Here is a 15,779-nt window from a genome sequence, read left to right as displayed (position 1 = left end):
TTTGTTGAAGAGGCTATCTTTACTCCATTTTAAGTTACTGCCCCCTTTGTTGAATATTAATTGACTGTAGAGAGTTGGGTTGATTTCTGGGCTCTCTGTTCTGTTCCATTGGTCTATGTGCCTGTTTTTATGCCAGTACCAGGCTGTTTTGATTACAGTGGCCTTGTAATACAGTTTGATATCAGGTATTGTGATCCCTCCTACTTTGTTCTTCTTTCTCAAACTAGCAGCTGCTATTCGGGCTCATTTATGATTCCATATAAATTTTTGAAGTGTCTGTTCTATGTCTTTGAAATATGCCATTGGTACTTTAATAGGTATTGCATTGAATCTGTATATTGCTTTGGGTAGTATGGACATTTGATGATGTTAATTCTTCCAATCCATGAACAAGGTATATGTTTCCATTTGTTTGTGTCTTCCCTGATTTCTTCCTTCAGTGCTGTGTAGTTTTCTGCACACAGGTCTTTTACCTCCTTGGTTAAGTTTATTCCCAGATATTTTATTTTTCTTTTTGCTATATCAAATGGGATTTTCTCCTTGATTTCTGCTTCTGCTGATTCATTGTTAGTATACAAAAATGCTTTTCATTTCTGGATATTGACTTTGTATCCTGCTGTTTTGCCAAATTCATTAATTAGTTTGAGCAGTTTTTTGTAGAGTCTATAGGATTTTCCATGTACACTATCATGTCATCTGCAAACAGCGACAGTTTTGTTTCCTCCTTTCCTATTTGGATGCCTTTTATTTCCTTTTCCTGCCTGTTCGCTGTGCATGCCCTCATTTTTAATAGGAGGGTGCCTGCTGCTTGTGTGGTGAGTGTGTTCCTAGGTGTGCATGTGAGCTGTTTGTGTGTGTTTCTTGTTAGATTTTTTCCTGTGGCCTTCTGTGTTTTATGTGATGTATGTGTAGTGTTAGTGTATATGTGGTGAGCTGTTTACTAGGTGTGTCATGAGTCAGGTGTGTTTATGTGCATTGTGAGTGTGTTTGCAGGTGATTTGTCCATCAGTGTGTTTTGTGTATGTCTCATTTGTGGGTTTTTGATGACCTCTATGTATATGCATGTATGTTTATGAGATCTTCTTCCCTTAGGGTGGCAACTTGGTAACAGGTAAGTAATATTCACAAATCAGCACTGTGTGTGTGTGATGTGCATCGACAACCTCAATTTTTCTTAAGTGTCCTAATTCTGGGGCACCATTAGCAGAGAGAACCCAACTCCAAACGTCCTGTGTCTGGAAACGGACCTGCTGTCATATTCATGTACCTGAGTATGACTGAATTGCAAATCAGAATTTGCAACTCTTTATTTTTACTAAATATCCCAGGCAAAAGAAAAGCCAGGCATCCAGCTGTGAGGAGTTATTGGGCAGAATGACCTTCAAATAGTGGTGACCATGGAAAGTTATTTAAATCCTTGGCCTCAGTTTACATCTATAAAATGGAAAGAATTACACTTCCTTCTGAATGTTACAGAGGCCTGCAGTAATTGCTTATTGTATAAAAATTTGTATGTACTGGAGAATTTTTCTCACTTGCAATGTATATAAATGTGAAGGAACAAAATTAGTAAGAAGACTGAGAAAATTTTGACCAATGTGAGTCCTTACAGCTCTAAAATAATATATCGTCCTGGGTTCCACAGCCAAAATGTGAAGTTTCCATGTGAAGTGGTTTAGAGCATGGATGCTGATTCCAAGGATGTATTACACTGAGCCCCATGAAGCAGCTAATACATGGTAATTGTCATGTATAGAAAATAATAACAAATATGTCATTTATATATTAAATATCTCATAAAATATAAACACAGATACACACGTCTGTGTACCATTCTGCTCCCCACAGTACTGCTCGGTGCCCAAAGAGTTATTATCACTTATGTTTCTATTTCTTTTATCGATTAATTAATTAATTAATTTTTCTTTAGAGGGGTAGGGAAGGAGAGAGGGAGAAAAATACTAATGCATGGTTGCTTCTCATATGTCCCCTTCTGCTGGGAGCTGGCCTGCAACCAAGGCATGTGCCCTGACTTGGAATTGAACTGAGATCCTCTGGTTCCAGGCCTGTGCTCAATCCACTGAGCTACACCAGCCAGGGCTTGTTTCTATTTCTTAAAAGCTGAAATAGTTGAAAGACCACAAATTCTTACTGCAGCTGTGAAGTTGTTGTATTATCTGGGAATGTAAGGCTGATGAGTAGATATAACTAGAGAACAGGGGTGAAGTCCTCAGTCCAGTACCAAAATATTCACCAAAATATTCAGCACTGTTATAAAAGGCAGTTTGTGGACTTTTCTGGTTTCAGAGCTATTGTGGCATCAAGTGGCTTTTAAAGGCCACCAGTTCCTACAGTGTCCCTGAGATTACAGCTGTAGGTCAATGGGACTTGGCAAGTTCATAGGCAGAGTGTCACATTGTTCCAATATCTCCTCAGCACTGGAGTCTCATATTTACTTAAGGCACACACAATTGATCCCAGTCTTTAGGACTCAGCTTCCAACTCTGCTGCAGTGAATTGTGTATTCACTGGACTGGGGTACAAATTATCCCTCCATGCTCCTTGAGCTATAAACTCCTAGAAAAGGGCACCTTGCTTTTCTTGTTCACTGTAGCATCTGAGTCCTTAGTAGAGGTCCCGACACAGACTCTCTGTTCAATAAGTAATGGCTAAATGAAATGGTAAACACCTCCTGCTTCTGTGCCATGAGATCCTGTTGGCTGCTTTTTGGGTTCAGTATTTTCCTGGAAACAGATGGGTTATAGCCAAGATGCATACATTTACTAGTACAAAAAATTAAAAAGGTTGTAAATAAAACTTCATGATTTTTCCAGAAAATTACAGTATGAGATGTGATGGTCCTGGTTGAGAGTCCCAAACCTTCCTCATGTCCAGCAGAGAGATGAGCAGCATGAGACCTGGGAACCAGAGCAGCATGTCCGAGTTTCTCCTCCTGGGGCTCCCCATCAATCCAGGGCACCAGGGCATGTTCTTTGCCCTGTTCCTGGGCATGTACCTGACCACAGTGCTGGGCAACCTGCTCATCATCCTACTCATAAAGCTGGACTACCGCCTGCACACGCCCATGTACTTCTTCCTCAGCCACTTGGCCTTCTCTGACATTTCTCTGTCATCTGTCACTGTCCCTAAGATGCTACTGAATATGCACACACAGCAACCATCCATTCCCTATGTGGGATGCATTTGCCAGTTGCATTTTTTCACACTTTTCGGTGGCCTTGACAATTTCCTTCTGGCAGTCATGGCATATGACAGGTACGTGGCCATCTGTCACCCTCTACACTACACCACCATCATGAGGGAGGGGCTGTGTGCACTGTTGGTGGCTGGATCCTGGATCATCTCCTCTGGCAGTGCCCTCTTGCACACCATCCTCTTGGTCCGACTGTCCTTCTGTGCCAACAATGTCATCACCCACTTCTTCTGTGACCTCACTGTGCTCCTGAAGCTCAGCTGCTCAGACATCTCCCTCAATGAGCTGGTCCTCTTTGCTGAGGGGGGAGTGTTTTCTGTCCTGCCTTTGGCTATTATTTTTGGGTCATATATTCGTATAGGAACCATCATCCTGAAGGCTCCCTCCACTAAGAAACTCTTGAAAGCCTTTTCTACCTGTGGCTCCCATTTTTTTGTGGTGTCTTTATTCTATGGGACACTTGTAGGTGTTTACTTATTGTCCTCATCATGGGATTCTAAACACATAATTGCTTCAGTCATGTATTCAATAGTTACCCCCATGCTGAACCCCTTCATCTACACCCTGAGAAACAGAGATATAAAGCAGGCCTTAGAATGTTTGTCAATTGGGTTAAAGAAGTTAATATGTCAGTGAGGTCACATTTGCTACTTGGATTGTTTATAGTTCTGTATTCCTAAATAATATTTTTCACTTGTTCTTCATCTTTTATAAGGTATCTAAAAATCTTCTGCAAACTGTTGTACAATTTTAACTTTGAATTTGTCTTTTTCTCCACTGAGATATGTCCGTTTTTCCTTATGTCTTTTTATACTGTTCTATAAAGACATACAGATTTAGCATCATGATCTGCTACTAATGAAGTAACTTTTTTTAAACTGAATTTATGCTGGCTTTTGTCACTTTCAGGTTCATTGTGCACATGTCTTCCCAACTCACATTCAATGACATCATGTTGGCTGAATGCAATACCCATGATCAGAATAATTTTACTATGAAAATTCACATGTGCTACAAAGCAAAACTTTTAGTCAAAGAGAGACAGACTTTTTAAAAATGCACTTAAAGCATACTACTTCATATAAAATTAGAAGATATTTTTAGCAATGCATCCTGTATTAATACCTCATCTATTTCTCTTATTAATATTGATACTTCATATCTGTAGACATAGAGGTATATAATATATAGATATAGATATAGATATAGGTATTATATAGTATATCTTATAAAGATGCACCTTTTCTCACGTGCAGTTGTACATAACATTTTTTCCATTACTTTAGACTTTTCTGTCACCAAATTGTCAGTGACGTGTTCTTTTGTCAATGGTGTAAGTAAACTTAGATTTTGTTCTTTTTATGTACAGCAACAATTGTTATTTCTGGAGCTATTTCTCTATTGACACCTAAAGTAATCATAATGTATTTGAATTTATATTTTCTCTACAACTTTCGCATACACCTGTTTCACATTCTCTCTTGTGTTGCTTCCTTTTGATTAATTACCTGTATTTTGATATTCTGTTACCAATCTACTAACTTATTAATCATACATTGTTATTATTTTATAATTGTTTTCTGTGCTGTATGCAGATATTACTTCTTACATCCCTTTTAATTTTTAAGTAAAGTTTAATACCCAAAACACGACATTGACCACTTTAGCCTTCTATTATACACAATTCAGCGGCATTCAGGAGACTCATCACCAATATCTCATTTTAGGACCCCTGAAGAAACCTCTAAAGAGCATCAATGCAACTGAGTAATTTGCAACTGTGAAAAAATAAAAACACAGATATCTAGGAATCAATATGGAGAAACATCTGGATATATTGTTAAATGGAAACAAGCAATGTGGTAAATGGCACTCAGAACAAAGAAATTTTTGTAAAAATTAATAAGAAATAAAATATACATTTGTCTGTGCACTTGAGCAAAAAAGTAACACAGGAAGTATAAATTAGAAACTAGTGAGGTGTTTCACCCAGAGAAAGTGGACAGAAGTGAATGAAGATGAGTATAATCATTAGCGTAGTTATGACTATGTTGTGTTTTGCCACTAGAAAACATATAGAAGAGGTGGTCCATAAAGCAAAATAGAATCAAGAAGACAAAAGAACCTAACTGTATCTTAAATTAATACCATAATTAGACTAAAGAGGAAAATAATATAAGTACCCTAGTATTTCTGGAATCCAGAATTTTGTCTAGACTCACACATTAAAAGGAAACCCTAGAAACAAGTCTTAAGTTGTAGTTAGTGTGTCATTAACAGTGTCATGTATGAGTTCAAGATTCTCAACTACTTCCCATGTGTCTAAACATTTAGGAAATAAGGGAACATGAGGAGAAGGGAGTGACTCCTCACTCTCATAGAAAAGGTACTTCACACATAGAAAAGGAGAAGCTGCAAAGGACTCTCGGGTGTTAAATTAAATTGAATGTCTGTTCAAGATGATGGGTTTTAACAATTAAAAATAGATGAAAAATCATGTTATATATATATACATATATATATACACATAAACATATACATATACACATACACTGTTCCCATCCCTCATTCTTTCTGCCCCACTCCTGACCCATCCCAATGGGTAAACAATGATTTAGGCTTTGCTTTCTAGTTTTTACTTTCTGTGTTACTTTTATATATATTCTCTCATTGACTTCCCTGATATTATTTAGAATCCTTGGAAACAATAAACACACCTAGAGATTCAAAATGAATAACAATAGTAATGGATTATAACTCAGAGAATAATAAGTTAAAATCCATGGGTCCATAGAGATATAAACAAATAGAAAACAAATGAGTGGGGAATAAGGGTAACTTCCTTCTCATCAGAGACCACAATTAATAAACATACAAGAAAAGATACTATTTGTAAAATTACCATCTGGACATCACATTTGTGATAATCTTGTCATATAATAATCACCAATGAGATCAAGATGGTGGCATAGGTAAACACAGCTCTCCTCCTTTCACAACCACATCAAAATTACAAATGAACTATAGAACAATGATCACTCAGATCTCTCAGAAATTGAGTTGAGTGGAAGTCTGAAAACTACGGAATTAAAGAAACCACATCCATCCAGACCAGTGTAAGGGGAGGAGATGTGGAACAGGCTGGTGCCACATCCACATGTGGTGGGATAAAAATTTGAGAGGAATGTCTCGGGACTGAGGAGTCCCAGACCTCCAACAACCCCCAGCCCAGAGTTCCAGTGCCAGGAAGATACCTCTCCATAAATTCTGTCTGCAAACATCAGTGCAGATTGAGTTGAGGGAAGAAACTTCTAGAATCTCAAAAACTTCTTCTTAAAGAAAACACATACAGATTTAGGCTCACTCCCTCTGGGCTCCAGCACTGGGTCGGCAGTTGGAGAGGCACCAGTGGCATATTGGGAGAAACTGAAGTGTCTGGCATCAAGGTGAGAGCTGGGGAACAGTTTTCTTCCAGACAAAAAGGCAGGCAGAGCCCACTGTCCCTTTTCTGAATCCTCTCTCCACAAAGCCACAGACCTCACACCTGGGTGCCATATCTGAGACTCCATCAACCTGCCTTACACTGTTTGCCTTGCCCTAGAGATTCACTGACATTCTGTCTCACTCAACTTATGGGCCCACCAAGCTGTTAACAGTGGCTTTTCCATATGAATGGCTGGTCTTGCCTCATGCTCCACAACTTTCTAATCATCTCAAACAAGCAACAGCCAGCCGCAGTCAGCCACCATCCCCCGTACCTCTTGCTGAGTGGCACTAGCAGCAGCCAGACTTGATTCAGAGATGAGCTTTGCATCGGAAGCTCCAAGCCCAGCAGAGGTAGTAGTCATCTCACATTGCATTATACGTCCTGCAGGGTTGCTTCAGGCAGAACACAGGAGGTGGCTAAGCTTGTCCTGCACCACATGAGAAACCTCAGAGCCTATGCATCCAGTGGACAGCTACAGACCATGTCAGAGCACCTTCTCCTTGCTCCTGCAAAGCTGATCCTCCACAAAGGGTGGCAGTTGGTGGTACGTGGTCACAGCCAATCTTTGAGGTGACTGGCCTGCATCAATCATTCCCATTAACCTGCCAGCAGCAACCAAGGCTCAACTATAAGAAGAGATTATACTTGGCCCACACGAATTGCACACCTCAAGTACCCAGCTTGAATGACAGGGAAAGCTGTGCTACTGTACCCTACAGGACACCTATAACATTAAGCCACTCTACTAACACAGGGAGTCATAGCAGCTCTATCTAATATGTAGAAACACAGGGAGGCTGCCAAAATGAGTAGACAAGAAACAAGGCCCAAATCAAAGAACAGAATTAAACTCCAGAAATAAAATTACACAAAATGAAGATAAGCACTCTGTCAGATGCAGAGTTCAAAATACTGGTTAAGGCTGCTCAAGGAACCCAGTAAAGACTTCAACAGAATAAAAAAGATCCGTTCAGAAACAAAGAGTACACTAACTGAAATCAAGAACAATTTCCAGGGAAACAAAGCAGAGTGGATGGAGCTGAGAATGAAATCAGTGACTTGAATCTTAAGGAAATAAAAAAAAAAACAAGAAGAAAAAGTAATCAAGAAATAAACAGAATACTTTAAGCAGCCTCTGCATCAACCTCAAATGTTCCACATTCACATGTAGGATGCCAGAAAGAGAAGAGAAAAAAGCAAAAAATTGAAAATTTATTTGGAAAAAATAATGACAAAGAACTTATGTTATTTGGTGAAGGAAATAGACATGCCAGTCCAAGAAGCACAGAGAGTCCCAAACTAGATGGACACAAAGAGGCCTAGTCAAAGACACATCATCATTAAAATGCCATAAGGGTTAAATATAAAGGGAGAATCTTAAAAGTAGCAAGAGAAAAGCAGGCAGTTGCCTCCAAAGGAGTTCCCATAAGACCATCAACTGATTTCTCAAAAAAAAAAAACTTTGCAGGCTTTCAGGGATTGGCAAGAATACTCAAAGTCAATAAAGGAGGGTCCTACAGCCAACATTGCTCTACCCAGCAAGGCTATAATTTAGAATCAAAAGGCCGATAAAGAGCTTCTAGACAGAAAAAACTAAAGGAGTTCTTCATCCCCGAGCCATTATTATATGAAATGTTGACAGGACTTATTTAATAAAAAGAAGAAGAGAAGAACTATGAACAATAAAATGGCAATAAGTACATATCCATCAACAATCAAATTTGAAAAACAAATTAGGCAAAGAAATAAAGGAGAGACAGAATAATGGATATGGAAAATGTGCTGATGATTGCCAGATGGGAGGGGAGTGTGGGGAAATGGGTGAAGAGGTGAGAGAATTGGGTATAAACAGGTAGTTACAGAATAGTCATGGGGATGTAAAGGAAAGGAAATGGAGCAGCCAAAGAATTTATATGCATGACCCATGGATGTGACAATGGAGTGGGGATTGCCTGAGGGAGTGGGAGGTGCTGGGTGGAGGGGGCAAAATAGGGAAAATTGGGACAACTGTAACTGCATAATCAAAGAATATAATAAAAAAAAAGGAAAGTAAGAAGAGAATCACCAATGGATGTTAAATGTAGTGGCTGAAAGGCTAATAAGAAAAAGTTATGGACTTCCGCCAAGATGGAGGTATAGGCAGATGTGCCGTGCCTTCTCACACAACCAAGTTTAGGGACAACTAAATATGAGCATCAGAAAACACAACCAGAACACGGAAAATTGAACTTTTCGGAAGTCCGGTAACAACAAATTCTTCAGCCCGACCGGTAAGGGGCGAAACCGGCGTCTCGTGAGGGGTTGCACAGGACTCCGGTCGGACGGACCCAGGCGCGGAATCCAGAGACACGAACCCAGACGCACGGGTCCCAAACCCAGGATTGGACCTAGTGAGCGACCGAGCAACCCACCGGGTGAGCGACTGCTGAGGAGACAGTGGGGAGGCGGTGCTGCGTGTTGACTGCGGTTGCCTATCTGTGGGCGAGCGGACAGGCGAGGGAGTGGGCGCTTGGACTGGCCCCGGCCGTCCCCGTGGCCTGCGGCATAGAGGGCGCCGCCATATCCCCGCTCTGACCACGCCCCCACATACAGCGTCACAACCCAGCGACCTGGGAGTCCAAGGCGCCGCTTCTCCCGCTTAAAGGGCCAGAACAGACCAAAAATGTCGCAGGAAGACCTCAAAGCCCCAGAGATAAATCTAAGCGACGAAGAAATAGCAAAACTCTCAGACGCACAGTTTAAAACACTGGTCATCAGGTTCCTAACAGATCTGGTTGATTATAGCCACAAATTAGAGAAACATATGAAGGCTAAACTAAGGGAAATGAGTGGAATTCCACAGGAAACCCATAGAGATGAAAAGGAAACTGGGACTCAAATCAAGGAAGTGGACCAGAAGAAACCAAATAATGGCCAAACAGAAAAGAGTCAAGAAGCAAGAATTCAAAGAAATGAGGAGAGTCTTAGGAACCTCCAGGACATCTTTAAACGCTCCAATATCCGAATTATAGGGGTACCAGAAGGGGGAAAGACACAACCACCAGTGGAAAAATTATTTGAACAAATAATAAAAGAAAATTTCCCCAATCTGGCAAAGGAAATAGACTTCCAAGAAATCCAAGAAGCTCAGAGAGTACCAAAAAAGTTGGACTCAAGAAGAAACACACCAAGGCATATCATAATTACATTAGCCAAAATTAAAATGAAGGAGAGAATCCTAGAAGCAGCAAGAGCTAAGGGGACAATCACCTACAAAGGAGTCCCCATCAGGCTGTCAGCAGATTTCTCAAAAGAGACCTTACAGGCAAGAAGGGGCTGGAAAGAAATATTCCAAGTCATGAAATCTAAAGACCTACAACCAAGATTGCTCTATCCAGCAAAACTTTCATTTAGAATGGAAGGACAGATAAGGTGCTTCTCAGATAAGATCAAATTCAAGGAGTTCATCATCACCAAGCCCTTATTATATGAAATGTTAAAGGGACTTATCTAAGAAAAAGAAGTTAAAGAAACATGAACAGTGAAAGGACAACAAGCTCACAGTTATTAACAACCACACCTAAAACGAAAGCAAACTAAAAGAACAGCTAGATCAGGAGTGGAAACATAGAAATGAAGATCTCAAGGAGGGTTAGCAACAGGGGGAGTGGGAGGAGGAGATGGGGGGAGAAGGTACAGAAAATAAGTAGCATAGACAGTAGATAGAAAATAGATGGGGGGCAAGAATAGCATGGGAAATATAGAACCTAAAGGACTTTATGAGACACATGGACGTAAACTAAAGGGGGTAATGGTGGGGGCGGGGGTGCAGGGTGGAGGGGGAAAATGAAGGGGGAATAGAACAACTGTAACAGCATAATCAATTTTAAAAAATAAATTAAAAAAAAAAAGAAAAAGTTATGTTTATGTATCATCAAGAAATCTACTCAAATGATACCTATTAACAACCTGGTTAAAATATTAACTATAAAACACTGATAACTTTATAAAAGAACCTGGTAGATACCACCACAATATATTGATCAAGGATTCAAACACTAGCAAATGGAAAAATTAATATCATATTTCTTCTTATAATATGCAGTGTGGTATACCTGGTGAAAATCTAAGCCTGAAACATACATACATTAATACATACATGCACATGGAAGGTAAATACAGTAAAACATTAAACACTGGGGAATAAGGTTAGGGACCTTTCCAGGAATTCTTGACATCATTTTTATAACATTTTTGTATCTTTAAAATCATTTCCAAATTAAAAGTTGAAAATTTTTTTGTCCCAGCTGGCACATGCCCAAGAAGTAAGGAGTCCAGCCATCACTGGAATCAGGGACACTGTCCCTTAGGACTCTAGTCCCTCTGCTCTTGGACACCCAGCTCCCCAAAGGGCAGGCAGAATTAGCCAGAAGCTTGGGGACTGGGTGTCAGTCTCTAATTAGTAGGGGTTATCTGTTGAGTCTTTTCTCTGGAGCTGCTTAAACAAAATGAAAGTGCTAAGAAGTGCCAAGCCCCAGATATTTCTTCTATCTGTGTCAATGTTAGGACTTCTGAGGAAAACCTGAGGAGCCTGGCAACAGTCTGGAGCAGAAGGTGTCTCAACTCACCAAAGATGAGCACAGGTCAGAGAGGCTGGATGTCTGCACAGATGGACAGATCTGCCTGTGTGATGGTTGATTCATGATGAGAGTCTTAAGTTCATGACTATGAGTCTGTCTCTGCGAGTCTTCAGGTACTGTATATGCTTGTGTACATTCTGATTGATAGTTGCATTTGTGTGCACACGTGTGTGCACAGGTATCTGACTCACAGCCTGATTCTCCCTGAGGCAGACCTAACTTGGCCACATTTTATCCTATGGACACCAAGTTATCAGCCTCTTGCTTGTGATTAGAAACTTGTGATTCATGGAAGTTCTTCCATGACAGCTGAGCATCTGTGGTGAAGTTGTAGGCTCTGGTGCTGGACAAGAAGATGCCTGACCTCAGAGGAGACAACATCGGGTCAGAGAAGGGTCATGTCTCTGCTCAGCAGCATGTGCTGGTGAATGTGTGAGCTGTGTCTGTGGGTGACACACTGGTGTGTGAGAAGAGGAGGGTGTCGTGTTTGGTTTTCTCTGTATATTGGCCTATTGTGTGACCATGTGCATGGCATTGTGGTTTACCATGTGCACACCATGTTGTGGTGGTTTAATGAGTGCACCTGTGACTGAATAGGCTAACCTGCCCCAGGCTGAAGGCCTTCCCCCAGGAAGGGGATGGGTCAGAAGGGCAGAAGCGTGCCCTCATGTTTAATAGGAGGGTGTGTGCTGCTTGTGTGGTGAGTGTGTGCCTGGGTGTGCATATGTGCTGTTCATGTGTGTTTCTTGTGAGATTTTTTCTGTGGCCTTCTGTGTTTTATGTGATGTATGTGTAGTGTTAGTGTGTATGAGCTGTTTACTGGGTGTGTCATGAGTCAGGTATGTTGATGTGCATTGTGAGTGTGTTTGCAGGTGACTGGTCCATCAAAGTGTGTTGTGTATGTCTCATTTGTGTGTTTCTGATGATCTCTCTGTATATCCATGTGTGTTTATAGCTCTCCTTCCCTTAGGGTGGCAACTTGGTAACAGGTAAGTAATATTCACAAATCAGCACTGTGTGTGTGATGTGCATCGACAACCTCAATTTTTCTTAAGTGTCCTAATTCTGGGGCACCATTAGCTGAGAGAACCCAACTCCAAATGTCCTGTGTGTAGAAACAGACCTGCTGTCATATTCATGTACCTGAGTGTGACTGAATTGCAAATCGAAATTTGTAACTCTTTATTTTTACTGAACATCCCAGGCAAAAGAAAAGCCAGACATCCTGCTGTGAGAATTTATTGGGCAGAATGACCTTCAAATCGTGGTGACCATGGAAAGTTATTTAAATCCTTGGCCTCAGTTTACATCTATAAAATGGAAAGAATTACACTTCCTTCTGAATGTTACAGAGGCCTGCAGTAATTGCTTATTGTATAAAAATTTGTATGTACTGGAGAATTTTTCTCACTTGCAATGTATATAAATGTGAAGGAACAAAATTAGTAAGAAGACTGAGAAAATTTTGACCAATGTGAGTCCTTACAGCTCTAAAATAATATATCGTCCTGGGTTCCACAGCCAAAATGCGTAGTTTCCATGTGAAGTGGGTTATAGCATTGGTGCTGATTAGATGGATGTATTATCCTGAACGCCATGAAGCAGCTAATACTTGGTAATTATAATGCATAGAAAATAACACACATATGTCATTTATATATTATATATCACATGTAATATAAACACAGATACACACAACTACGTACCAGTCTGCCCGTCACTGTACTGCTCGGTGCCCCCAGAGTTTGTATCAATATGTTTCTACTTCTTAAAAGCTGAAATAGGTGAAAGACCACAAATTCTTACTGCAGCTGTGAAGTGGTTGTATTATCTGGGAATGTAAGGCTGATGAGTGGATGTAAGTAGGGAACAGCAGTGAAGTCCTCAGTCCAGTACCCAAATATTCACCAAAATGTTCAGCACTTTTATGAAAGGCAGTTTGTGGACTTTTCTGGTTTCAGAGCTATTGTGGCATCAAGTGGCTTTAAAAGGTCACCAGTTCCTAGACTGTCGCTGAGGTTACAGCTGTAGGTGCACGGGACTTGGCCAGTTTACAGGCATTGTTCCAATATCTCTTCAGCACTGGAGTCTCATATTTACTTAAGGCAGACAGACTTGATCCCAGTTTTCAGGGCTTATCTTCCATCTCTGCTGCAGTGAATTCTGTATTCACTGGACTGGGGTACAAATTATCCCTCCATGTTCCCTGAGCTGTAAACTCTAAGAAATGAGTACCTTGCTTTTCTTGATGACTGTAGCATCTGAGTCCTGTTTAGAGGTACCAACACAGACTCTGTGTTCAGTAAGTAATGGCTAAATGAAATGGTAAACACTTCCTGCTTTTGTGCAATGTGGTCTTGTTGGCTTCTTTTGGGGTTCAGTGTTTTCATGGAACCAGATGGGTTATAGCAGAGATGCATACATTTACTAGTACAAAAATTAATAAGGTTATAGAGAAAATTTCATAATTTTTCCAGAAAATTACAGTATGAGATGTGATGGTCCCGGTTTTATTTCCAGGATTCTGAGAGTCCCAAACCTTCCTCATGTCCAGCAGAGAGATGAGCAGCATGAGGCCTGGGAACCAGAGCAGCCTGTCCGAGTTCCTCCTCCTGGGGATCCCCATCAGGCCAGAGTACCAGGGAGTGTTCTTTGCCCTGTTCCTGGGCATGTACCTGACCACAGTGCTGGGCAACCTGCTCATCATCCTGCTCATCAGGCTGGACTCCCGCCTGCACACACCCATGTACTTCTTCCTCAGGCACTTGGCCTTCTCTGACATTTCTCTGTCATCTGTCACTGTTCCTAAGATGCTAATGAATATGTACACACAGCAACTATCCATTCCCTATGTGGGATGCATTTTCCAGTTGTATTTTTTCATACTTTTTGGTGGTCTTGACAATTTACTTCTGGCAGTCATGGCATATGACAGGTACGTGGCCATCTGTCACCCTCTATACTATACCACCATCATGAGGGAGGGGCTGTGTGCACTGTTGGTGGCTGGATCCTGGATCATCTCCTCTGGCAGTGCCCTCCTGCACACCATACTCTTGGTCCGACTGTCCTTCTGTGCCAACAATGTCATCACCCACTTCTTCTGTGAACTCACTGTGCTCCTGAAGCTCAGCTGCTCAGACATTTCCCTCAATGAGCTGGTCCTCCTTCTCCAGGGGGGAGTGTTTTCTGTCCTGGCTTTAGCTATTATTTTAGGGTCATATATTCATATAGGAACCATCATCCTGAAGGCTCCCTCCACTAAGAAACTCTTGAAAGCCTTTTCTACCTGTGGCTCCCATTTTTTTGTGGTGTCTTTATTCTATGGGACACTTGTAGGTGTTTACTTATTGTCCTCATCATGGGATTCTAAACACATAATTGCTTCAGTCATGTATTCAATAGTTACCCCCATGCTGAACCCCTTCATCTATAGCCTGAGGAACAGAGATATAAAGCAGGCCTTAGAATGTTTGTCAATTGGGTTAAAGAAGATAATATGTCAGTGAGGTCACATTTGCTACTTGGATTGTTTATAGTTCTGTATTCCTAAATAATGTTTTTCACTTGTTCATCATCTTTTATAAGGTATCTAAAAATCTTCTGCAAACTGTTGTACAATTTTAACTTTGAATTTGTCTTTTTCTCCACTGAGATATGTCAGTTTTTGCTTATATCTTTTTACACTGTTCTATAAAGACATACAGATTTAGCATCATGATCTGCTACTAATGAAGTAACTTTTTTTTTAACTGAATTTATGCTGGCTTTTGTCACTTTCAGGTTCATTGTGCACATGTCTTCCCAACTCACATTCAATGACATCATGTTGGCTGAATGCAATACCCATGATCAGAATAATTTTACTATGAAAATTCACATGTGTTACAAAGCAAAACTTTTAGTCAAAGAGAGACAGACTTTTTAAAATACACTTAAAGCATACTACTTCATATAAAATTAGAAGATATTTTTAGCAATGCATCCTGTGTTAATACCTCATCTATTTCTCTTATTAATATTGATACTTTATATCTGTAGACATAGAGGTATATAATATGTAGATATAGATATAGGTATTATATAGTATATCTTATAAAGATGCACCTTTTCTCATGTGCAGTTGTACATAACATTTTTTCCATTACTTTAGACTTTTCTGTCACCAAATTGTCAGTGACGTGTTCTTTTGTCAATGGTGTAAGTAAACTTAGATTTTGTCCTTTTTATGTACAGCAACAATTGTTATTTCTGGAGCTATTTCTCTATTGACACCTAAAGTAATCATAATGTATTTGAATTTATATTTTCTCTACAACTTTCGGATACACCTGTTTCACATTTATTCTCTCTTGTGTTGCTCCCTTTTGATTAATTACCTGTATTTTGATATTCTGTTACCCATCTACTAACTTATTAATCATACATTGTTATTATCTTATAATTGTTTTCTGTGCTG

At 40.2% G+C, this 15,779-nt stretch overlaps 1 protein-coding gene across 2 annotated transcripts; it reads left to right on the top strand.

The window, feature by feature from the left end:
- Positions 1 to 2,902: 2,902 nt before the first annotated feature.
- On the top strand, positions 2,903 to 14,829 carry LOC119037801 (olfactory receptor 1J4-like). Of its 2 annotated transcripts, XM_053656265.1 has the most exons (2): positions 2,912 to 3,408; positions 13,890 to 14,829. In XM_053656265.1, the coding sequence occupies exons 1-2, from the start codon at positions 2,912 to 2,914 to the stop codon at positions 14,827 to 14,829; spliced, it is 1,437 nt and encodes a 478-aa protein (XP_053512240.1). The 2 variants fall into 2 exon arrangements, with proteins under 2 accessions (XP_037012473.2, XP_053512240.1); XM_037156578.2 differs by lacking the exon at positions 13,890 to 14,829 and having other exon boundaries at positions 2,903 to 3,850.
- The last annotated feature ends 950 nt before the right edge of the window (positions 14,830 to 15,779 follow it).

The sequence above is a fragment of the Artibeus jamaicensis genome, unplaced genomic scaffold, assembly GCF_021234435.1.
Source record: "Artibeus jamaicensis isolate MK-2021 breed Jamaican fruit bat unplaced genomic scaffold, CSHL_Jam_final scaffold_1964, whole genome shotgun sequence".
NCBI lineage: Eukaryota > Metazoa > Chordata > Mammalia > Chiroptera > Phyllostomidae > Artibeus > Artibeus jamaicensis.
This window is presented reverse-complemented; position numbering and strand designations above follow the sequence as displayed.